The sequence below is a fragment of the Phasianus colchicus genome, chromosome 9 (assembly GCF_987193195.1).
Source record: "Phasianus colchicus chromosome 9, bPhaCol1.hap1.1, whole genome shotgun sequence".
Lineage (NCBI taxonomy): Eukaryota > Metazoa > Chordata > Aves > Galliformes > Phasianidae > Phasianus > Phasianus colchicus.
In genome coordinates this window covers 5,405,263-5,429,905 of record NC_143444.1, presented here as the reverse complement: position 1 = coordinate 5,429,905, position 24,643 = coordinate 5,405,263, and the positions used below count along the sequence as shown (strand labels likewise).

Genomic DNA, 24,643 nt, shown 5'->3' with positions numbered 1-24,643 from the left:
GCTGATGGGTTCTCAGAAATGTAATGAATGTGTATACGAATTCTGGGAAAAACACTGATTATGTATTAGTTTGGCCTATATCTGTACCAAGCTGTTGTCTTACGGTGTGCAAGTTCGGAGGAGCTATCCCCCTTGCACCCAGCTTGGCACCAAATGCTGAATAAAACATACCTGCTTTATAACCTAACTCTGGGTTATAGAGTTTGATTCCGCGAGTCAGGTCTGTATAACATCGCTTGGCTTTACTAACTCAAAAGAAATTCGCATCACGTAATTTAACCCTTCTTGCTAACTCAGGAGGAATTTATTGCTTAGCTTAGGGAATTCGTTTCTTAGTTTAACCTCTTGTTAGCTCAAGGGGAACTTATTGCTTAACCTTTACTAACCCAAAATACGCTCCCAAAAGACAGCCTTCTCTAGTCAGCAGAAAGGGTCCCCTCTAGGGACAAGACTGGGTTGAGCCCAAAGGCTTATAGTAGATGGGTTACATCAGGCTGGCAGCCAGTCACTAGTGGGAATCCCCAGAGCTCTGCTTTAGTTTTTATTTTCCTGTTCACGTTTAGTGAATTTACAGTATATTTATCTTGTCTAAATATTCTGTATAATGTCGTTGTTTAATCAATCCGTTGATTGCTCTGTGACTCACAAATGGTATCAACTGTTTTATTTTCAAGATGACTTTGCTTCTTCGGCTTGTTAAGCCATGTTCATTTTTTGTGTTGTTTCTTTTTTCTTTTTTTATTTCCCACCTACATGACATGTGTTACCTATGGATAAGTTCCAGTACCCAAGCACAGTAGTGATGAAAATCCTCCTATACATTAACTGTAAAAGCAAAAATGTTACAAATGAGCTACTGGAAATTCCAGTACTGATTCCACTTATCAACTGTAAAAGAAAGCTTTTGACCAAGTTTTGTTTGTGTGAGTGGTTAGTACTACCGCAGCTGTGTTTCACCAGACATGAGGGCAAGCAGATGTGGCTGACATCCGTGTGCTTTGGTCCAGGCCAGCACAATGGGATGAGAGCTTGGCCCTGAGCACCGTCACAGTCTGAACTCCGTGCAGCTGAACTCTAGAGTCCATCGCAACCTTTGAATATGGAAGAGAGGTGGAGTACATGTGCTCAGCAAATAAAGGCTCACAGCTCTTCAGCAATGTGCTGACATTTGTCCCAGCTCTCAACTTCTACACTGATTCTGCCCCTTGAAAATTCTAAGGATGTTACAGCACTTGGCTCAACTAACTAACTTGGTGAAACCTAGCGCGTTAGCTGTGTTCTGTCAGAGATTTAATAAGTATGTCCCTCTCTTCTAGAATAGAATCAAAGCTCAGAAGTAAGTCCACCGTAAGACAGTGAAATGGCAAAATCGCTTAGTTAACCAGAAAAAAACATCACTCCCTCCCTGCCTACATTAGACAGTACAGCCGTAGGCATGCACACAGTAATGAAATTTAGAGGGGACATTCTGTATACAGCTTTAATTTACTTTAGAACAATGTACCTGTACAGAAAGCTGTTTCTTTTGTTGCAGTGATTTGAAATTCCTGCAGTGAATTCAGAACGGCACAACTCATAGAATCACAGAATGGCCAGGGTTGGAAGGGACCTCAAGGATCATGAATCTCCAACCTTCCTGTTGGTGTCCCTCTGGCTGGGCTGGAGCAGTAGCCGAGAGAGAAACAAGACAGCATGAATAATGCTCAGGGAAACATTCCTGAGCAGCTTCTTCCTCCACGCATCCTTGCATCCCCTCTGGCACTGTGGAGCCTTAACCCAACCCCAGTGCTCTTGAAGAAAGCTCAGGTTCCCTTCAAAGGTACCAAGGACCTTCAGTGCTTTAGAGAATACAGCACTAACTGACTAAATCCTTCACACCACAGAGAAATCCCATAACAGTGGAAGGCTTAGCAGCCTTCTCTGGGGTCACTGAGAAACGAGAAGCACCAAGATGTACAGAGACTCCAACAATACTTCCAGTCTCCAAAATCTGTCACACTACTAAGGAAAACCAATCTGCAGTGTTCACAGAAATGCATCTCAGGACAGTGTCATTCTGCAAATCATTCTCCTCTGCTGAGCTGCTTGTACCATTTTGAAGACCATCCCCATCCAGAGAGAATTGCTACATAAAATCGCTAACCTATCCTGTTCCTTTCTGACTGCATCTCTCCAGAAGCATCTCAGATTCTTGCTCCCCTGCCTGAGGTCTCCTGCATTAGCTTCTCCAAGTCATCTTCTGAGATAAGTGTTTCAGCACCCTGGGGAAACAGAACCAGGCTGCTCTTTAATTTTCTATTTAAATTATTTTTTAGAGCTGTAGGGATATGTTAAATTCCTTGAAAGCAATAGGTGGAAGCCTATTGTTATTGTCCAGTTATTGTCTGTCAGTGTGCTAGTCGGTACAGAGTGCTATCCTAGTTTCTCCTTCCGAGAGCTGGGGACTTGAACTACAGAAGGGAATAGAAAAAAGGAGGGATGCTGCATCAATGCCAGCTTTGGGGTCTCAGCAGTCCAGGTGACAACAGAGCTCTGTGCCATGCAGGTCCACAACAGAAATGATGAGTCTCCTGCCAAAGCGTAGCAGGAGGCATCTGAGGCACAGCTGCAGCTTCCACAGCAGGGCAACCTCATCAGGCACGTACATGCAACAGTGTACCACAGTGATGCTCTGTCCCTCATGCACCTCCCCAAAATATTGACAAAGATCCTCCCAGTCTGCTGTTGGAGCCACCACAGCAAGGCTCCGAGGTCTCCTAGGTGTTGATTGTACAGATTGTAGCAGCCCAGACCAAGGGTGGGAAGTTGTGCTCTGGAGTGATGAGCAGTGGCTCTTCAGACCCCTGTGCACAGAATGTTTGAGCCTTCCACCTTTTTTCCAAGAGAAATGTAAAATGAGTGTATTAATTTGACTGGGGATCCACAACTGCTTTAGCCACAGTTCTTACTGCAGTAGGTACACAAGCAGGACACTGTCCTACAGCACCTAAATGCACTTCTTCTCGGGGATTTGAATGCATTTGTGAGCAGTACAGGGAAACAAGGGATCAGAGAGACTGTACAGGCAAAGAGATCTGCTCACCACACTATTGGGACTCCAATATTTTTAAACCTACATCATGGGATTTTAGGAACTAAATTTTGGTCTTAGGACTGGCAGTATTAGTCAGAATGATATATGTATTTTTTTCAGCAGAGCACACTGGAGTTGCTGCAGGCTTATCCAGTAGAAATGCTAGACTGCATTTCTGTTGCCACTCAGTGATCAGCTTTTTAAGTTTTCAAGCACAATTCTCTCTGATCCCTACAAAGGTCACTGGGACTGCACCAGTGCAGCTGAGTTTTGTGATTTCTAGAGTTAGAATGTGATCAGCATTGATTTGCAGAATCAAACTCTCTAACCCACGTAAGGTTATAAGAGCAGGTACGTCTTTATTTCAGCGCTGTGCCACACGCCAGGTGCAAGGGGGATCACTCCTCCTAGCTTGCAGACTGGAAAGTGAGATCCCGTTACATTTATAAGTCAATCCATACATATTCAGGAGTGTTACCCAAGACCCATTAACATATTCATCACTTTTCCGGGAGTTCATTTACATCCTGTCCCCCTTCCCCAATGCATGCGCAGTAGAACAGAATAGTATAGATAGTATAGAATAGGTAGTATAATAGAAGTATTGGATGAAGGCCCGATGTCTTCCTCCCCCTCTGGTGGTCGTTCTGGAATGAAGTCAGACGTCTTCCTCGCCATGTCCTTCCAACCTTTGTCCCAGTTTTGAGCTCTTCTCCCGTCCTGCATACCTCACAAACTCTAATTCTGCCTATCTTTTCCTCCCCCTCATGTTCTCAGGGGCCCTTTCTGCTGACTAGAGAAGGCTGTCTTTTGGGAGCGTATTTTGGGTTAGTAAAGGTTAAGCAATAAGTTCCCCTTGAGCTAACAAGAGGTTAAACTAAGAAACGAATTCCCTAAGCTAAGCAATAAATTCCTCCTGAGTTAGCAAGAAGGGTTAAATTACGTGATGCGAATTTCTTTTGAGTTAGTAAAGCCAAGCGATGTTATACAGACCTGACTCGCGGAATCAAACTCTATAACCCAGAGTTAGGTTATAAAGCAGGTATGTTTTATTCAGCATTTGGTGCCAAGCTGGGTGCAAGGGGGATAGCTCCTCCGAACTTGCACACCGTAAGACAACAGCTTGGTACAGATATAGGCCAAACTAATACATAATCAGTGTTTTTCCCAGAATTCGTATACACATTCATTACATTTCTGAGAACCCATCAGCATATGGTCCTTCCCTCTTGCAAGTATGCCGTGGGCAGTGGGGGTGTCCTTCTGGTGGTCGTGGGATGAAGGCTAATTATCTTCAACCAAAGTAATCCAACCTGACCTGTTCTTTGTTTGATGAATCCAGTATGAGTTTAGCACTTGCTGCCTTCCAGGCTCCCACACCTGCATGAATAATGGCTAATAGGGGGTCAGAACTGATAAGGTGCTGCACATTTGCACTGAGACTGGAAGCCGCTTCCTTTGAATTTTTATTTTATTTTATTTTATTTTATTTTATTTTATTTTATTTTATTTTATTTTTTTATTTTTTCCCAGTGAAAATGGGTATTTGGACAACTTGTACCATTGGAACAGCAGCTTGCCAACATCAGGACTTCCTGCTGCTCTTCTGGAAAATGATTTGACTTGGTTTATACTGAGTGTTTACTCATGTTTCCCACATGGCAGGAGGCAGGAAATCTCTCAGCAGAAATATGCCCTCAGAAAGCTGGGTTTACAGAGGAGTTCTCCTGTGATACAAAAAGGTAAGTGAGTCAATAAGTTTCCCAGGAAAGGAAGCCTAGTTTCTTGTATGGGAGTAAGAGAGGGATCTCCTTGTAGCCGAAACAGCCTACCTTAGATCCTACTGCTGTACTTCTTTGAGAATAGGAACAATGCTGACAGCAAATTACAGGCATGAAAAAAGACTCCGAAAGGCGTAAGTGAAACATGGCTATAAGATCATTCCCTCTCTGTTGCATTTTTATCTTTACAGAAACTTTCCTTTTTCTCCTATTGCGAGTGGGAAGTAAAGGAGTTGCTGCTAAGTGAAGTGAAGGTTATTGTTAGCTGTCTATGGTATGATGCAGTAAAATGGAAGCAGAAGAGAGCTCAACCCAGGCTTGCGCTGAGTCCCCAGAGGTCCTGCTGTGGGCAGCTCACTTGTCCTCAAGGCTGGATGCTGCCTTTTGGCTGCATCCCTCCCTGCAGGCCACGGCCCAGCTCTCGGGAGCTCCCAGCTCTGCTGTGATGGCTCCAGGTGTCATGCCAGGCCCCCGGAGCATCTCTGAGAAGGGCTTTCCAGACGTCATGAGGGTGTCACACGCTCAAGTTGCCTGATGAAAGTTGCCATGGGACTGCTACGTCTTTGGAGCAGTGGAAGTGCGATATTTTTATTTTTAATTAACTTCCATGGGAAAGTTTTCTTTCTCTAGGGCTCCCTTGAATCATCCCTGTTTTCTTACAGTTTTTAACCTGCCACTCATTCCCATCTCCATCAGCACACAAACCGGTGGAATGCTTCCCCAGTGCAGAAACATACAGTGCTAGCCTGGTGTGGGAAAAGCTGAGATTGTAGGAGGAGCAATGGAAGTCCCAGGTGAGCGATAAGAAGGAAGGCAGATGGGAGGGGCTGAGGTGGAGAGTGCCCTAAACTCTCTGGAGAAAACAAAAGGCTATGACTACATATTCAGATTTCATCAGGCCTAGCTCTGGATCACCATGAGTTCGAGGCTGTGGATATTGCTGATTCTGAAAGTTTTTTTTATTTTTTTTATTCTTAAAATAACACACTTGGGTGTTCTTAGTGTTTCTTTCTCCCAGGTTGGATCAGGTGGGCGTGTCTTCCCTTCGATTATGGTGTAAGCACGGAACGGATGCGTACGGTTGCTTGGGTCACAGTCGTTGCTGGGATGGGAAGGCCTGGCCTACAGCTCGGTACCAGACCTGGTGCTCTGCTGTGCGTGCTGCACTCGCAGATTGAGCTCTGGGCCTTCCTTTGCGAAGATAACGCTGTGAGATCACGTTGGAAGCAGCGCTGTGCTGTGGACGTGAGCTGGTTGCAGCTTCGGCTGAGCGGGCTGAACAGGTGAGTTGAATTGGTCGCTGATGGATGCTGGAAGGTGTTTCAGGAGAAGAGCCAGGCTGGGGACCTTTTGGTCCTTGCGCTGCCCTTGCCACCTCCCAGCTGTCACTTCCACGATCCGCTGAAGGTTGCTTGAGAGTTGGGATAGTTCCTGTATGCAGCAGATGTCGAGGCATTTCCCCTCTCAAGAAACTAATCGAGCCAGAGAAGAAGGCAGGGAAAATGCTTATTGCTCATTATTGTTCACCTCTCGCTGCATTCTTTTCTAGGGTCCTGGATTTCCCTGATCAAGCCAGGAGAAGGCTTCCAGCCCAAGAAGGAGTGAAGGCCACTCCTTCCAGGAGTGGCAGAAGTCCCTGTGGAGAGATCCTTGAGAACCTGAGCTTGTTCCAGGAATTTCTCCAGCATAGCCAACCAGGGAGACGGTTCTTACTCCCCTTCCCCCTCCACATCTCGCAAGGTATGCTTGGGTGTCTGTTGCTTTGTTCTTCTTGCTTTTCTTTAGAGTTCAGGTGGGAAGGGTTGTGGAGGAGGATGCCTGCTGCTCTTTGGTTCACTTGGTAGCCACTTAGCTTCTGAGTTTGGTTCTAAGAATGAGACCTGATACCATGGTCGATTCTCAAGTTGTGCTCTTTCCTTGTTTGCTTTTTCAGATTCGACTGAATCGTGGTGAGATGGGGAGAAAACGGAAAGCCTCCGAAGGTAAGAACTACCTGTAATGTAGTGTTGGGGTGCCTTCATCCAAATATGACTGCATGAAGGGCATTTCTGATGTCTGAGAGAGGAAAATTGCAGTTCCGTGCCGGCTGCAGAAATGGCAAAATAATAATCAGCAGCCAAGGGGCACATTTAATAAAGTATGCTTGAGTATTGAAAGGTTGTGGTTGACAGTTCTGACATTACAGGATCACAGAATTGCCAGGGTTGGAAGGGACCTCAAGGATCATGAATCTCCAACCCCCCTGCCACACGCAGGGCCACCAACCATTCCACCTAATGCTTGTCCTCCAAAGAGCTGTTCTTCAAGTGTTCCTTGTTTTCTCTTTGTCTGAAGCTGACGGGAGTGGCATCCCAGTGAAGCGCAGCCTTGCTGAACGACTGGGGAAGAAGGTGGAGGTTGACAAAGCACCAACAAATGCTACAGGTACTGAGCGGGCATGGGAATTTGATGCACAGATTTTCTACTTAGGCTTTGCGTTTCTTCTTTCTCATGATTCTTCTCTTGGCATGTTGCTGGAGCTCTTACTGCGTGGGATTTGAAGTTACCTCTGCTGTTCTAGTTTGAAATGCGACCCCACAGTTGGCATTGATGCAGCCTCCCTCCTTTGTTCCCTTCAGTTTTGTAGTTGAAGTCCCCAGCTGCGGGAAGGAGAGGCTAGGATTGCCCTGTGGGCAGACTAGCACGTGGACAGACAATAACGGGACATTCCATATATCACACTTAATTCCTTCAATTTATGAGCATTTTCATAAGAACGCTCTAAAGATTGATTTAAAAGGAAAAACAAAAGCAACCTGGTTCTGTTTTCCTCGAGTGCTGAAACTCTTCTGGTGTCTGCTATCAGAAGTGTGGTCTGGGGATGTGGTATTTTTCCACTTGCGCATCTTCTGTGAGCCCTTGAAAGGTGCAGTATCCTTAGGCACAGGTAGAACAGGAGCACTGCGAGGAGCAGGAGTCTGAGATGGTACTGGAAAGATGCAGTCAGAAAGGAACAGGATAGGTTAGCGATTTTGTGTGGCAACTCTTTCTGGACGGGGCTGGTCTTCAAAATGGAACAAGCAGCTCAGCAGAGGAGAGCGATTTGCAGAATGACGCTGTCCTGAGATGCATTTCTGTGAACACTGCAGATTGGTTTTCCTTAGTAGTGTGACAGATTTTGGAGACTGAAATTATTGTTGGAGTCTCTGTACATCTTGGTGCTTCTCGTTTCTCAGTGACCCCAGAGAAGGCTGCTAAGTCTACTGGAGAGATCCATGTGAAAACACTGGAGGAAATCCGCCGGGAGAAAGCGAATCGCCAAGGCGGAACTCCAGCTCAGCTGCAAGCTGAAGGGCAGCGTAAAAGCGAAGAGACACAACCTTCCCAGGCAGTTTGCATCTCAGCTTTCTCCCAAGCCCTGCCTCTAAGAAAACGTAGGCGATCAGAAGATGGGAAGCAAAATGCAGACGAGTTGCCTACCAAGAGAAGGGTTCAGGGTGACAACAATCTGCAAAGGATTCTCACTCCATCTGTTGCTGGCCAAGCGAAGTTGGAAGAGCCAGTGCGTAAAGTCAAGCCTTTGGAGGAAATCCATATCAAAACCCTGGAAGAAATCAAGAGGGAGAAGGCTCTGCGGATGCAGCAGAGGGAAGAAAGTGTGTCCGCTCCTCCAGCCCCACCTGCACCTGCCCCAGCACGGAGGAGATTGATCCGGACCCCAAAGCTAATAGGTAATAAGTTGCTTTAGTGCTTCCCTGGGGAAATGCTACCCCTATTAGCATATTGAGTTTGCATTGGGTTTGCTTCTTGTGCAGAAGATGAAAAAGTTCAAGGCTATAAAGTCCAGCTTTCTAGAGCATGTATCGACTTCTTAGAGTAAAGGCCAGTTTCTGCCCAAAAGAGCGGGGAATCAAACATCTCACTGTGAAGGTTAGATCAGGTTTGTAAAAAAAAATAATATGTAAATTTTAATGGATGAGAAGAGCTCAAATGCTGTGTAGATTGCACACTGCAGCCTTTGTCTCGATGTTGGACATGAGGACATAAACACACATAGGAAACAGAGGTAGTCATGGTTCTTGGTTTTTGCTGCTGAATAACGAGATTTTGTTTGTTTCTCTTCAAGCACCTGCAACAGAAGCAGTGACACAGGTGGAATGCAGCACATCAGTTCCAGAAGCTGCCTGCGCACCGCCTCAGAAGCGCCCAGCAGCTGAGATGTGTCACGGTGCTGTGAGTGCCACCGCTGATGGCACGGAGGAGCCTGCAGCTAAAAGTGCAGCTGTGGTAAGGACCGTGGCTGAAGCTGTCGTGCATCCCCAGCCGTAGTTTCTTGGGGAAATGCTGGAAGACTCAAAGGTTCCACAGGCCTGCTCTGTCCCTGGAAGCCAGGAGCTGCCTGCAGGATTCCTGCAGTAACCCTCCAGTGTTCATTAGAGAAATGGCGGCGTTCATGTAACACTCTGTGATTCCGCCCTTCTGGGATTTCTCTGTGGTGGGAAGGATTTAGTCAGCCAGTGCTGTGTTCTCTAAAGCACTGAAGCTCCTTGGTAACCTTGAAGGGAACCTGAGCTTTCTTCCTGGGGCTCTGCCTTTGGGTTAAGGCTCGGCAGTGCCAGAGGTGATGCAAGGATGCGTGGAGGAAGAAGTTGCTCAGGAATGTTTCCCTGTGCATCATTCCTGCTGTCTTGTTTCTCCCTAGGCTGCTGCTCCAGCCCTGCCAGAAGACACCCTGGTCACTGTACGTGAAGTAGAGACAGCCCCAAACAGGTGATGACCACAACTTGTTTTTTTTCTTAGTCACGATGTTTTCCATGATCTGTAAGTTCTTGCATGGCTAGGAAAACGGAAGGGTTTGATCTTATTGGTGCCAGCAATCGTCAAAGAAATTTGTCATCAGAAATAATGTCCCAACTGCTAGTAGATGCTTGTGCGTTTAGATTGTTTTCTTAGTGTTGGTAAGTGTTCAGAGCCTTCTTGGGTTCTGTGAATGCCTGAATGAAGATGAGGTGAAGTTCTTCCAGTTCCTTGTGAGGTGATAAATGAGGAGTGGGCAGCTATGCTTTTGGTGCTCACCAGTGCCACCTCAGGAATCAGATACTTTGACAACGCTGCTAGGAGAACAAAGAGAAGGAGGGATGGATGGAGATCAGACTCCTGGCCTGGCAATCAGTCTCTGCTGAGCGTGTCATGAGAAAGAGAACTGTAGCAGTGAACACAGATATCTGTGGAGGTTGACTTCCAAACATTATTACAGTGCAACTAATGAAGGTGGCAGAGTGCCTCTGGCTACAGAAATTGGACCATGCTTGCTAGGCCCCAAGTGCTCTGTCTTCACAGATCAATTCCCACAGGAAATCATGCCCGCTTTTGGATTGGACCTGAACTGTAGCCCCAGGTTTAAGGAATGACAACCCCCATATTGGTAGGAGTTGTAGGAAAGGTTAACTACAGGTTTTAGAGCTGGTCTTAGGAAAATGCTTCTCCAGTCAAGAAGTGTCATGTACTGATTTCTCTCTTCCTTGTTCTCCCAAGTCCCGACTTGCCTCTGGGATGCTGGGCAGAGTCTGTGACCCAGGCAGAGGACTCCAGTTCCACTTCCCCTCCTCCTGAAATAACAGCAAACACATGGCAGCTGTGCCCCACCGGGGCAGGGAAAGCATCCTTTGCTAAAGAAGATGGCCTGGAGGAGCCAATGCTGGAGCTCTCATGTGCAGATCTGGAAGGTGAAGTGGATATGGAGCCAGAGGAGGATGTGGTTGAACTGCTTCAGGAGCTCTCTGACGCGCCTCTGGGATGCTGGGCAGAGTCTGTGGCCCAGGCAGAGGAGTCCAGCTCCACTTCAGCTTGTCCTGAAGTAACAGCAAAGACACAGCAGCTGTGCCCCACTAGGGCAAGGAAAGCACGCTTTGCTGGAGATGACGACCTGGAGGAGCTAATGCTGGAGCTCTCCGGTGGAGTTCTGGAAGGAGAAGTGGATTTGGAGCCAGAGGAGGATGTGGATGAACTCCTTCAGGAGCTCTCTGACACACCTCTGGGATGCTGTGCAGTGTCTGTGGCCCAAGCAGAGGAGTCCAGCTCCACTTCAGCTCCTCCTGAAATAACAGCAAACACACAGCAGCTGTGCTCCACCGGGGCAGGGAAAGCATCCTTTTCTGGAGAGGATGACCTGGAGGAGCTAATGCTGGCGCTCTCCGGTGGAGATCTGGAAGGAGAAGTGGATTTGGAGCCAGAGGAAGATGAGGATGAACTCCTTCAGGAGCTCTCTGACATGCCTCTGGGATGCTGTGCAGAGTCTGTGGCCCAGGCAGAGGACTCCAGCTCTGCTTCAGCTTCTCCACAAACAGCAGCAAAGACACAGCAGCTGTGCTCCACTGGGGCAGGGAGAGCGCCCTTCTCTGCAGAAGATGACTTTGAGAAGGTAATGCTGGAGCTCTCAGATGAAGATTTGGAAGGAGAAGTGGATTTGGAGCCAGAGGAAGATGAGGATGAACTCCTTCAGGAGCTCTCTGACGTGCCTCTGGGATGCTGTGCAGACTCTGTGGCCCAGGCACAGGACTCCAGCTTTGCTTCTGCTCCTCCTGAAATAACAGCAAATATACAGCAGCTGTGCCCCACCGGTGCAGGGAAAGAACCCATTGCTGGAGAGGATGACCTGGAGGAGCTAGTGCTAGAGCTCTCAGATGAAGATTTGGAAGGAGAAGTGGATTTGGAGCCAGAGGAAGATGAGGATGAACTCCTTCTGGACTCTCTGATATAATTGAGATCATAACCAATTAGTATTTTCTTAGAATCATAGACTCAGAGAATGGCCTGGGTTGAAAAGAATCTCAAAGATCATCTAGTTTCAACCCCCCTGCTGCGTGCAGGGTTGCCAACCACTAGAGCAGGCTGCCCAGAGCCACATCCAGCCTGGCCTTGAATGCCTCCAGGGGTGGGGCATCCACAACCTCCTTGGGCAACCTGTTGCAGTGCGTCACCACCTTCTCTGAAAAACTTTGTCCTAGTGTCTAACCTAAACCTCCCCTGTCTTAGTTTTCAACCATCCCCCCTTGCCCTATCTCTATCCACCCATAATCTGCATTCTACTATCCATATTTTTTTATGTTAATTTCTTTTTTAATAAAAATTTTTATTTTTCTACACTCTGAGGCTGTACTTTTTCTTGCTGCTGCTTTGCAATTATTTTTTAATTATTTTCTCAAATTCTGGAGGTTTGTATGACTTCCAGTTAGCTCCTGGGATCCCTTTGTCACTCCAGTAATTCCGTTGTGTTCTGCCCCTTTCTATCCTGATGGCATCGCAGCATCCTGTGCACCAGCGTCCTCTGTCGCATTACGCTCCTGTGTTTCTGCCATGCCAGACCATCTAATCAACGCAATCCAATTAATCTGAATTTTGCTGCTAGGCAGGAAGGGAGTCTTTCTTTGTATTGCTGAAGTCCATCCACTATTTGTTCTTCTCCGTCTTTCCTGGCCGTTGCTACCGGTGAGCTGGCATTTGGTGATGGTGCATTCCGCGCCGCTTTTTGCCACATGGATTGTGTGCAGTTGATGCTATCTGGATTTTGTGGTTGCTGTTCAGGCTAATATTATGCACTGCCTCCAGCACTGCTGGAGATATCGGATCCCTCTTTGCATGCTGTTTCTCTTGCCTGGCTGACATGTAGCATTTTAGCTGTAGGAACACCTTTCCTTCTCGGCCGGCAGGTGTTACATCCAGAGTTGGAGAGATTTTCTAGCTTTTGCAACTCCTTTGCCTCCCTAGAGAGGCATCCCAGCTGTCTGACATCCATGCCCACTCTATCCAGGCTGTTGGCCCCATTATCCCAGTCATGATGTTTTCCACGATCTATAAGTTCAGAAAACTGAGGAGTTCCATATAATTCATAGTGACTTCCAACAAAGGAATAAGTCATTTTTTAGGGCTGGATCTCACAAGTCCCGACCTGCATTTGGATGCTGGGGAGAATCTGTGGCACATCAGAGGACTCCAGCTCTGCTTCAACTCCTCCTGAAGTAACAGCAAACACACAGCAGCTGTGCTCCATCGGGGCAGGGAAAGCACCCTTTGCTGGAGAAGATGACCTGGAGGAGCTAGTGCTGGAGCTCTCAGGTGGAGATCTGGAAGGAGGAGTGGATTTGGAGCCAGAGGAAGATGAGGATGAACTCTTTCAGGAGCTCTCTGACACGCCTCTGGCAGTCTGTGGCCCAGGCAGAGGACTCCAGCTCCGCTTCAGCTCCTCCTGAAGTAACAGCAAACACACAGCAGCTGTGCCCCACCGGGGCAGGGAATGTTTGCTTCTCTGCAGAAGATGAGCTGGAGGAGCTAATGCTGGAGCTCTCGGATAGAGATCTGGAAGGAGGAGTGGGTTTGGAGACAGGGAAGGATGTGGATGAAGTCTTTCAGGAGTGTTCTCTGAAACACCGAAGCTCATTTGTAGCAGCTCAAGGGGCTTGGAGGCCTGCACGAACCTGCTGCTGAGGGAATCGGTCTTGGCGCACAGCTGTTCGGAAGAACAAATGGCTCCCGGGATAAGAATTCCGTTTAGATGTGCCCGGATAATCCGGAATCATTCAGCTGTCACTACCGTGCTTTCGACGAGGCACCGTGCACTCGGGCGGTCGCGTCCCGCGCCGAAGCACGGCAGCGCTCGGGGCTGAGGGCAGGTCCCGTCGGGGAGCCGCTGCCCCCCTCGTTCTGACTCGGCCGATCGCCCCCTGAGCGCACTGTGGCGGCCAGCGGGGGCGCGGCGACCCCGCGGCGGGGCGAGCAGGGCGGGCGAACAGGGCGCGGCGCGGCGGTTGGCGCCTTTCACACGGGGCGGGGGGGCGGGGGGACGGGGGGCCGGGCCGCTGGGGTGGGTGTGGATGTGCCGGGCTGGTTGGGCTTTTGGATCTGCTGACCGGGCCGAGAGAGACAGCGGCCAAGCTGAGATGTGTGAGGCGGTCGGAGGGGAAACTGACGCCTGGCGTCACGCGGTTGCGCGGGCAGACGGACAGCCCTGTGCTGGGGCCCGGCCAGGAGGAGGTGATGAGCGGGCTTCAGAGCGGGCGGTGGATGAGCACGAGCGGGGTGAGGAGGGCTGCCCCTCGTCTCTGCTCGGCTGGTTGTGCGAGTGGTGTCGTGCCCAGGGCTGCGGCTTCTGCGATCTAGGTAGCGCCGTGAACAAACCGGGAATGGTGATTCTGTGGTTCTGTGTGGGACGGGATGCAGTCAGGAGTGGCAAGAATGTACAGGAGAGCGAGCTAGCTGGGCTCGTGATGGAGGCTTTATGGCTGAGCTGATGAGGGAAGGGGTGTGCAGTGTGACAGAGAAGAGCCAAGGAACACTGTCACTTTAGGAAGCAGTACGGAAAAACCTCCAGTCTGTCCCAGAGGTTTGTGGTGGGGCTCCTCTGGAAAGCAGTGTGTCCAGAAGCCACCTGAAGGGCCGCTGTATCAATGCACGCAGCGTGGGCAATAAGCAAGGGCTGCTGGCAGCCGTGGTGTGCCTGGAAAACTTTGATCTTACCGCCATCACGGCAGTGTGGTGGGATGGTTCACATAACTGGAACACCACCATGAAGGGCATTAAACCTTTTAGAAGGGGTAGACGAGGTGGGAAGGCCGAAGGAGCTGGAGTCTGTGTGAAGGAGTGGATAGACTATGAGGAGCTCCCTCTCAGCAACAGGAACAGGTGGAGAGCCTGTGGGTTAAAAATTAGGGATGGGGCCAACAAAGGACAGCTGGTGGTCAGAGTCTGCTACAGACCACCTGATCAAGAGGAGCCTCTTGATGGGGCCTTCCTGCATCAGCTACGAGACCCTTCATGCTCGCAGGCTCTCATCGTAATGGGAGATTTCAGTTGCCTGAATATCCGCTGTCAGGACAGCACGGTGACCTGTAACAATCTTGGAGACTACTTAGAGAAGTCCTTAGAGACAAGGTAGGGGAGCAAAGCTGGCTACTCTTCACAGATGCCTTTCTGTGAGCAAGAGCTTCCCATCCCTCAGAATAAGAAAGCAGGCAGGGGAGGTAGGCAAGTGGAATGGCTTGGCAAGGGCCTGCTGGTCAAAGCAAGGGAAAAGTAGGGCAAGTACAGACAATGGAAGCAAGGGTGCATCACCTGGGACGAATACAGGGATGCTGTCTGGACTTGCAGAGATGGGATTAGGAAAGCCAAGGCACAGATGGAATTGAACTTGGCGAGGAATGTGGAAAACAACAAGAGGGAAATCTACTGGTATGCAGGTCAGAAGAGATAGGCCAAAGAAAGTGTACCTCCTCTGCTAAATGAGAGAGAAAAACTGGCTACAGCAGCTACGGAGAAGGCTGAGGTACTCAGCGTGTTCTTTCCCTCAGTCATCACTGGCAGCCAGGATTCTCACATCGCTGAACCTAAACCTCTAGGTGGGAGCTGTGGGAGCAAACTACCTCCACAGTAAGGAGAGAACAAGAGGAAGACTACCTTTGAGACTGAATTTGTACAAGTGCATGGGGCCAGATGATGTGCATTCCAAAGTCGTAGGGGAGCTGGCTGATGTGGCTGCTGAACCGCTCTCCATCATATTTGAGAAGTTGTGGCTGTCAGGCAGAGTTCCCAGGAACTGGAAAGGTGAAAACGTCTCTCCCATTTACAAGAAAGGGAGGAAGGAGAAGCTGAGGAGCTACAGACTGCTGAGCCTTAGCTCTGTGCCTTGGAAGATCAATCGTGGATCAGGTCCTCCTGGAAATCGTATTAAGGCACATGAGGAACGAGTGGTTGATCCGAGACAGCAGAATGGCTTCACAAAGGGAAAGTCTTGCCGGACCAATCTGACGGCCTTCTAACTTAAATGAGTAAGTCCAACGTAATGGTAGAGATCTTAAGTAGTAAGCTGTTCTTTTATTTAATGCCTTGCCTGCAGGCGAGCTCACTTATGGCAGTGCTTCATACATGTAACAGCTAACAGATGCTCCAGTTTGCAGTGATCAGAGATCAAGTCACTAAGTTTTCTTCAGCACTGCAGCAGCGTTTGACAAAAGTGAGAGTGGTGTTGCACTTCTGCTGTTGCTTACTCTTCCAAATACATCCATTTAAGAACACTGCTACTATTCCCCTTCCAAATATGTCCTCTAAGTACATGGACTACTTGCCCTTCTGAGCACGTCCATTTAAATAAAGTGCTACTTCATAGCTATGTCCTCTTTTCTTCGCTGGAGTAAACATTGCTGATTGTTCCAAATTAAGTCCTGTTTTTCTGTTGTAGAAAATCCTGATAGCAGCTGCCTCATAATGGCCAGGGCCCTGTGCCTGAGAGGACAGCAGTTGTTCTTGCTCATGTCTGGGAAGTGCAGAGCACCGCATGGAATTGGAGAGTCCTGAAGCTGGGAGGCCCTCTCGAGGCCGTCTGTTCCATCACTTCACAGAAATGCATTTCTGCTGGGTATCTCACCGCTACAGAAAGAAGTGCAGCAGTTGGGATCATTGATTCTGGTTCCTGAGATTAGTAAGGTGCTCGGTTTTAGGTTTGTTCATAGAGCTCAAACCTGTTAATGAATAACACATTCACTTTAATTTCCACGTTTAGTGCCACCATGCAACAGTTTTACTGTGTCTTGTACAGGAAAATGTGGCTCTGTGTTCCCCTCAAGCAACTCTACGTTCCGCACAAGTATCAAGTAATATACTGTAAGTCTTCACTGTGCTAAGAGTAGGAAGGAGAACACTGCTTGATAGTATTTAGAATTTGTCCTTGTGAGAAGCAGGAATAAGTACTCAAAGTCTGGCTGTTGGCAGTTTCAAAGCAGCTTTAAAAACAGTTGATGCTTGACGGTACTTTTCTTCCCAATAAAATGAGGCTTACATGACTTTCCCAGCATCGTACCACAAGTCAGTCGTAGGAGTGCAGGTCTTGGGATCTTGGTTTTTAGCTTTCTTTGCTTTCATTAACAAGTCTTAGCCTCTCCCTTTTCTTGTGTTTCTCAGGTCAGGGGCCCCTTTAATTCTGGATTCCTCAGAAGATGCTGTTTGAGTCTGTTCATATGGCTTAGGTGAAGCTCAGTCGCTTTTGAAGATGTTACTTGGTGAAACTGATTGTTGAATCTTGGGGGGAGGGGAATCAAGTCTTTGAAAGGGTAGATAATTGCAGGACGAGGGGAAATGGTTTTAAGTTGAGGGAGGGGAGATTGAGGTTGGACGTCAGGGGGAAATTCTTTACAGAGAGAGTGGTGAGGTACTGAAACAGGCTGTCCAGAGAGGTTGTGGATGCCCCGTCCCTGGAGGTGTTCAAGGCCAGATTGGATGGGGCCCTGGGCAGCCTGGTCTAGCATTAGGTGGGAAGGTTGGTGGCCCTGCATGTGGCAGGAAGGTTGGAGATTCCTGATCCTTGAGGTCCCTTCCAACCCTGGCCATTCTGTGATTCTATGAGTAGTGCTGTTCTGAATTCACTGCAGGAATTTCAAATCACTGCAACAAAAGAAACAGCATTCCGTACAGGTACACTGTTCTAATGTAAATTAAAGCTGTATACAGAATGTCCCCTCTAAATTTCATTACTGTGTGCATGCCTACGGCTGTACTGTCTAATGTAGGCAGGGAGGGAGTGATGTTTTTTTCTGGTTAACTAAGAGATTTTGCAATTTCACTGTCTTACGGTGGACTTACTTCTGAGCTTTGATTCTATTCTAGAAGAGAGGGACATACTTATTAAATCTCTGACAGAACACAGCTAACGCGCTAGGTTTCACCAAGTTAGTTAGTTGAGCCAAGTGCTGTAACATCCTTAAAATTTTCAAGGGGCAGAATCAGTGTAGAAGTTGAGAGCTGGGACAAATGTCAGCACATTGCTGAAGAGCTGTGAGCCTTTATTTGCTGAGCACATGTACTCCACCTCTCTTCCATATTCAAAGGTTGCGATGGACTCTAGAGTTCAGCTGCACGGAGTTCAGACTGTGACGGTGCTCAGGGCCAAGCTCTCATCCCATTGTGCTGGCCTGGTCCAAAGCACACGGATGTCAGCCACATCTGCTTGCCCTCATGTCTGGTGAAACACAGCTGCGGTAGTACTAACCACTCACACAAACAAAACTTGGTCAAAAGCTTTCTTTTAGAGTTGATAAGTGGAATCAGTACTGGAATTTCCAGTAGCTCATTTGTAACATTTTTGCTTTTACAGTTAATGTATAGGAGGATTTTCATCACTACTGTGCTTGGGTACTGGAACTTATCCATAGGTAACACATGTCATGTAGGTGGGAAAAAAAAAATGAAAAAAAGAAACAACACAAAAAACGAACATGGCTTAACAAGCCGAAGAAGCAAAGTCATCTTGAAAATAAAACAGTTGATACCACTTGTGAGTCACAGTGCAATCAACGGATTGATTAAACAACGACATTATACAGAATATTTAGACAAGATAAATATTCTGTAAATTCACTAAACGTGAACAGGAAAATAAAAACTAAAGCAGAGCTCTGGGGAATCCCACTAGTGACTGGCTGCCAGCCTCTACATATTCAGATTTCATCAGGCCTAGCTCTGGATCACCATGAGTTCGAGGCTGTGGATATTGCTGATTCTGAAAGTTTTTTTTATTTTTTTTATTCTTAAAATAACACACTTGGGTGTTCTTAGTGTTTCTTTCTCCCAGGTTGGATCAGGTGGGCGTGTCTTCCCTTCGATTATGGTGTAAGCACGGAACGGATGCGTACGGTTGCTTGGGTCACAGTCGTTGCTAGGATGGGAAGGCCTGGCCTACAGCTCGGTACCAGACCTGGTGCTCTGCTGTGCGTGCTGCACTCGCAGATTGAGCTCTGGGCCTTCCTTTGCGAAGATAACGTTGTGAGATCACGTTGGAAGCAGCGCTGTGCTGTGGACGTGAGCTGGTTGCAGCTTCGGCTGAGCGGGCTGAACAGGTGAGTTGAATTGGTCGCTGATGGATGCTGGAAGGTGTTTCAGGAGAAGAGCCAGGCTGGGGACCTTTTGGTCCTTGCGCTGCCCTTGCCACCTCCCAGCTGTCACTTCCACGATCCGCTGAAGGTTGCTTGAGAGTTGGGATAGTTCGTGTATGCAGCTGATGTCGAAGCATTTCCCCTCTCAAGAAACTAATCGAGCCAGAGAAGAAGGCAGGGAAAATGCTTATTGCTCATTATTGTTCACCTGTCGCTGCATTCTTTTCTAGGGTCCTGGATTTCCCTGATCAAGCCAGGAGAAGGCTTCCAGCCCAAGAAGGAGTGAAGGCAACTCCTTCCAGGAGTGGCAGAAGTCCCTGTGGAGAGATCCTTGAGAACCTGAGCTTGTTCCAGGAATTTCTCCAGCATAGCCAACCAGGGAGACGGTTCTTACTCCCCTTCCCCCTCCACATCTCGCAAGGTATGCTTGGGTGTCTGTTGCTTTGTTCTTCTTGCTTTTCTTTAGAGTTCAGGTGGGAAGGGTTGTGGAGGAGGATGCCTGCTGCTCTTTGGTTCACTTGGTAGCCACTTAGCTTCTGAGTTTGGTTCTAGGAATGAGACCTGATACCATGGTCGATTCTCAAGTTGTGCTCTTTCCTTGTTTGCTTTTTCAGATTCGACTGAATCGTGGTGAGATGGGGAGAAAACGGAAAGCCTCCGAAGGTAAGAACTACCTGTAATGTAGTGTTGGGGTGCCTTCATCCAAATATGACTGCATGAAGGGCATTTCTGATGTCTGAGAGAGGAAAATTGCAGTTCCGTGCCGGCTGCAGAAATGGCAAAATAATAATCAGCAGCCAAGGGGCACATTTAATAAAGTATGCTTGAGTATTGAAAGGTTGTGGTTGACAGTTCTGACATTACAGGATCACAGAATTGCCAGGGTTGGAAGGGACCTCAAGGATCATGAATCTCCAACCCCCCTGCCACACGCAGGGCCACCAACCATTCCACCTAATGCTTGTCCTCCAAAGAGCTGTTCTTCAAGTGTTCCTTGTTTTCTCTTTGTCTGAAGCTGACGGGAGTGGCATCCCAGTGAAGCGCAGCCTTGCTGAACGACTGGGGAAGAAGGTGGAGGTTGACAAAGCACCAACAAATGCTACAGGTACTGAGCGGGCATGGGAATTTGATGCACAGATTTTCTACTTAGGCTTTGCGTTTCTTCTTTCTCATGATTCTTCTCTTGGCATGTTGCTGGAGCTCTTACTGCGTGGGATTTGAAGTTACCTCTGCTGTTCTAGTTTGAAATGCGACCCCACAGTTGGCATTGATGCAGCCTCCCTCCTTTGTTCCCTTCAGTTTTGTAGTTGAAGTCCCCAGCTGTGGGAAGGAGAGGCTAGGATTGCCCTGTGGGCAGACTAGCACGTGGACAGACAATAACGGGACATTCCATATATCACACTTAATTCCATCAATTTATGAACATTTTCATAAAAACGCTCTAAAGATTGATTTAAAAGGAAAAACAAAAGCAACCTGGTTCTGTTTTCCTGGAGTGCTGAAACTCTTCTGGTGTCTGCTAGCAGAAGTGTGGTCTGGGGATGTGGTATTTTTCCACTTGCGCATCTTCTGTGAGCCCTCGAAAGGTGCAGTATGCTTAGGCACAGGTAGAACAGGAGCACTGCTAGGAGCAGGAGTCTGAGATGGTACTGGAGAGATGCAGTCAGAAAGGAACAGGATAGGTTAGCGATTTTGTGTGGCAACTCTTTCTGGACGGGGCTGGTCTTCAAAATGGTACAAGCAGCGCAGCAGAGGAGAGCGATTTGCAGAATGACGCTGTCCTGAGATGCATTTCTGTGAACACTGCAGATTGGTTTTCCTTAGTAGTGTGACAGATTTTGGAGACTGAAATTATTGTTGGAGTCTCTGTACATCTTGGTGCTTCTCGTTTCTCAGTGACCCCAGAGAAGGCTGCTAAGTCTACTGGAGAGATCCATGTGAAAACACTGGAGGAAATCCGCCGGGAGAAAGCGAATCGCCAAGGCGGAACTCCAGCTCATCTGCAAGCTGAAGGGCAGCGTAAAAGCGAAGAGACACAACCTTCCCAGGCAGTTTGCATCTCAGCTTTCTCCCAAGCCCTGCCTCTAAGAAAACGTAGGCGATCAGAAGATGGGAAGCAAAATGCAGACGAGTTGCCTACCAAGAGAAGGGTTCAGGGTGACAACAATCTGCAAAGGATTCTCACTCCATCTGTTGCTGGCCAAGCGAAGTTGGAAGAGCCAGTGCGTAAAGTCAAGCCTTTGGAGGAAATCCATATCAAAACGCTGGAAGAAATCAAGAGGGAGAAGGCTCTGCGGATGCAGCAGAGGGAAGAAAGTGTGTCCGCTCCTCCAGCCCCACCTGCACCTGCCCCAGCCCCAGCACGGAGGAGATTGATCCGGACCCCAAAGCTAATAGGTAATAAGTTGCTTTAGTGCTTCCCTGGGGAAATGCTACCCCTATTAGCATATTGAGTTTGCATTGGGTTTGCTTCTTGTGCAGAAGATGAAAAAGTTCAAGGCTATAAAGTCCAGCTTTCTAGAGCATGTATTGACTTCTTAGAGTAAAGGCCAGTTTCTGTCCAAAAGAGCGGGGAATCAAACATCTCACTGTGAAGGTTAGATCAGGTTTGTAAAAAAAAATAATATGTAAATTTTAATGGATGAGAAGAGCTCAAATGCTGTGTAGATTGCACACTGCAGCCTTTGTCTCGATGTTGGACATGAGGACATAAACATACATAGGAAACAGAGGTAGTCATGGTTCTTGGTTTTTGCTGCTGAATAACGAGATTTTGTTTGTTTCTCTTCAAGCACCTGCAACAGAAGCAGTGACACAGGTGGAATGCAGCACATCAGTTCCAGAAGCTGCCTGCGCACCGCCTCAGAAGCGCCCAGCAGCTGAGATGTGTCACGGTGCTGTGAGTGCCACCGCTGATGGCACGGAGGAGCCTGCAGCTAAAAGTGCAGCTGTGGTAAGGACCGTGGCTGAAGCTGTCGTGCATCCCCAGCCGTAGTTTCTTGGGGAAATGCTGGAAGACTCAAAGGTTCCACAGGCCTTCTCTGTCCCTGGAAGCCAGGAGCTGCCTGCAGGATTCCTGCAGTAACCCTCCAGTGTTCATTAGAGAAATGGCGGCGTTCATGTAACACTCTGTGATTCCGCCCTTCTGGGATTTCTCTGTGGTGGGAAGGATTTAGTCAGTTAGTGCTGTGTTCTCTAAAGCACTGAAGCTCCTTGGTAACCTTGAAGGGAACCTGAGCTTTCTTCAGGAGCGCTGGGGCTCTGCCTTTGGGTTAAGGCTCGGCAGTGCCAGAGGTGATGCAAGGATGCGTGGAGGAAGAAGTTGCTCAGGAATGTTTCCCTGTGCATCATTCCTGCTGTCTTGTTTCTCCCTAGGCTGCTGCTCCAGCCCTGCCAGAAGACACCCTGGTCACTGTACGTGAAGTAGAGACAGCCCCAAACAGGTGATGACCACAACTTGTTTTTTTTCTTAGTCACGATGTTTTCCATGATCTGTAAGTTCTTGCATGGCTTGGAAAACGGAAGGGTTTGATCTTATTGGTGCCAGCAATCGTCAAAGAAATTTGTCATCAGAAATAATGTCCCAACTGCTAGTAGATGCTTGTGCGTTTAGATTGTTTTCTTAGTGTTGGTAAGCATTCAGAGCCTTCTTGGGTTCTGTGAATGCCTGAATGAAGATGAGGTGAAGTTCTTCCAGTTCCTTGTGAGGTGATAAATGAGGAGTGGGCAGCTATGCTTTTGGTGCTCACCAATGCCACCTCAGGAATCAGATACTTTGACAACGCTGCTAGGAGAACAAAGAGAAGAAGGGATGGATGGAGATCAGACTCCTGGCCTGGCAATCAGTCTCTGCTGAGCGTGTCATGAGAAAGAGACCTGTAGCAGTGAACACAGATATCTGTGGAGGTTGACTTCCAAACATTATTACAGTGCAACTAATGAAGGTGGCAGAGTGCCTCTGGCTACAGAAATTGGACCATGCTTGCTAGGCCCCAAGTGCTCTGTCTTCACAGATCAATTCCCACAGGAAATCATGCCCGCTTTTGGATTGGACTTGAACTGTAGCCCCAGGTTTAAGGAATGACAACCCCCATATTGGTAGGAGTTGTAGGAAAGGTTAACTACAGGTTTTAGAGCTGGTCTTAGGAAAATGCTTCTCCAGTCAAGAAGTGTCATGTACTGATTTTTCTCTTCCTTGTTCTCCCAAGTCCGAACCTGCCTCTGGGATGCTGGGCAGAGTCTGTGACCCAGGCAGAGGACTCCAGTTCCACTTCCCCTCCTCCTGAAATAACAGCAAACACATGGCAGCTGTGCCTCACCGGGGCAGGGAAAGCACCCTTTGCTAAAGAAGATGGCCTGGAGGAGCCAATGCTGGAGCTCTCAGGTGCAGATCTGGAAGGTGAAGTGGATTTGGAGCCAGAGGAGGATGTGGTTGAACTGCTTCAGGAGCTCTCTGACGCGCCTCTGGGATGCTGGGCAGAGTCTGTGGCCCAGGCAGAGAACTCCAGCTCCACTTCAGCTTGTCCTGAAGTAACAGCAAAGACGCAGCAGCTGTGCCCCACTAGGGCAGGGAAAGCACGCTTTGCTGGAGAAGATGACCTGGAGGAGCTAATGCTGGAGCTCTCCGGTGGAGTTCTGGAAGGAGAAGTGGATTTGGAGCCAGAGGAGGATGTGGATGAACTCCTTCAGGAGCTCTCTGACACGCCTCTGGGATGCTGTGCAGTGTCTGTGGCCCAGGCAGAGGAGTCCAGCTCCACTTCAGCTCCTCCTGAAGTAACAGCAAAGATGCAGCTGCTGTGCTCCACCGGGGCAGGGAAAGCTTCCTTTGCTGGAGAGGATGACCTGGAGGAGCTAATGCTGGCGCTCTCCGGTGGAGATCTGGAAGGAGAAGTGAATTTGGAGCCTGAGGAGGATGTTGATGAACTCCTTCAGGAGCTCACTGATATGCCTCTGGGATGCTGTGCAGACTCTGTGGCCCAGGCACAGGACTCCAGCTCCACTTCTGCTTCTCCTGAAAGAACAGCAAACACACAGCAGCTGTGCCCCACCGGGGCAGGGAAAGAACCCTTTGCTGGAGAGGATGACCTGGAGGAGCTAGTGCTGGAGCTCTCAGATGAAGATATGGAAGGAGAAGTGGATTTGGAGCCAGAGGAAGATGAGGATGAACTCCTTCAGGACTCTCTGACATAATTGAGATCATAACCGATTAGTATTTTCATAGAATCATAGACTCAGAGAATGGCCTGGGTTGAAAAGAACCTCAAAGATCATCTAGTTTCAACCCCCCTGCTGCATGCAGGGTTGCCAACCACTAGAGCAGGCTGCCCAGAGCCACATCCAGCCTGGCCTTGAATGCCTCCAGGGGTGGGGCATCCACAACCTCCTCGGGCAACCTGTTGCAGTGCGTCACCACCTTCTCTGTGAAAAACTTTGTCCTAGTGTCTAACCTAAACCTCCCCTGTCTTAGTTTTCAACCATCCCCCCTTCCCCAATCTCTATCCACCCATAATCTGCATTTTACTATCTATATTTTTTTATGTTAATTTTTTTTAATAAAAATTTTTATTTTTCTACACTCTGAGGCTGTACTTTTTCTTGCTGCTGCTTGGCAATTATTTTTTAATTATTTTCTCAAATTCTGGAGGTTTGTATGACTTCCAGTTAGCTCCTGGGATCCCTTTGTCACTCCAGTAATTCCGTTGTGTTCTGCCCCTTTCTATCCACCTGATGCCTTCTACTAACACCTCAGAAAATTATTATTTCTGAAAACTGCAACACTGCCTTTATTCAACAAATCTCACATTTCCAGATAGCTCATTAGAACTTTAATCATTTCTGTATTTCAAAACTGCATCATTTCAGTTTCTATTTGGTAAGACAGCCTACTTCTTCTG

General features: G+C 48.2%; 2 protein-coding genes across 3 annotated transcripts; both read left to right on the top strand.

Annotated features, from left to right (window-relative positions):
* Positions 1-5,585: 5,585 nt before the first annotated feature.
* On the top strand, positions 5,586-11,911 carry LOC149916781 (zinc finger CCCH domain-containing protein 11A-like). The gene is made up of 8 exons (XM_090145915.1): positions 5,586-6,137; positions 6,404-6,594; positions 6,788-6,836; positions 7,189-7,278; positions 8,070-8,564; positions 8,960-9,120; positions 9,536-9,603; positions 10,369-11,911. The coding sequence occupies exons 3-8, from the start codon at positions 6,809-6,811 to the stop codon at positions 11,591-11,593; spliced, it is 2,067 nt and encodes a 688-aa protein (XP_090002041.1). The 5' UTR covers positions 5,586-6,137; positions 6,404-6,594; positions 6,788-6,808; the 3' UTR covers positions 11,594-11,911.
* A 1,773-nt stretch (positions 11,912-13,684) lies between these two features.
* LOC149916780 (zinc finger CCCH domain-containing protein 11A-like) lies at positions 13,685-24,268 on the top strand. 2 transcript variants are annotated; one of them, XM_090145913.1, is made up of 9 exons: positions 13,685-15,653; positions 16,064-18,713; positions 18,980-19,170; positions 19,364-19,412; positions 19,765-19,854; positions 20,646-21,146; positions 21,542-21,702; positions 22,125-22,192; positions 22,958-24,268. In XM_090145913.1, exons 4-9 carry the CDS (start codon positions 19,385-19,387, stop codon positions 23,937-23,939), a joined length of 1,830 nt encoding a protein of 609 aa, XP_090002039.1. In that variant the 5' UTR covers positions 13,685-15,653; positions 16,064-18,713; positions 18,980-19,170; positions 19,364-19,384; the 3' UTR covers positions 23,940-24,268. The 2 variants fall into 2 exon arrangements, with proteins under 2 accessions (XP_090002039.1, XP_090002040.1); XM_090145914.1 differs by having other exon boundaries at positions 16,064-19,170.
* The last annotated feature ends 375 nt before the right edge of the window (positions 24,269-24,643 follow it).

Coding starts and splice junctions, on each gene's coding strand:
- LOC149916781 (XM_090145915.1), top strand. CDS start 6,809: ATGGGGAGAAAACGGAAAGCCTCCGAAG. Junction 6,837..7,188: donor AAAACGGAAAGCCTCCGAAG/GTAAGAACTACC, acceptor CTTTGTCTGAAG/CTGACGGGAGTGGCATCCCA. Junction 9,121..9,535: donor CAGCTAAAAGTGCAGCTGTG/GTAAGGACCGTG, acceptor GTTTCTCCCTAG/GCTGCTGCTCCAGCCCTGCC.
- LOC149916780 (XM_090145913.1), top strand. CDS start 19,385: ATGGGGAGAAAACGGAAAGCCTCCGAAG. Junction 19,855..20,645: donor AGCACCAACAAATGCTACAG/GTACTGAGCGGG, acceptor CTCGTTTCTCAG/TGACCCCAGAGAAGGCTGCT. Junction 21,703..22,124: donor CAGCTAAAAGTGCAGCTGTG/GTAAGGACCGTG, acceptor GTTTCTCCCTAG/GCTGCTGCTCCAGCCCTGCC.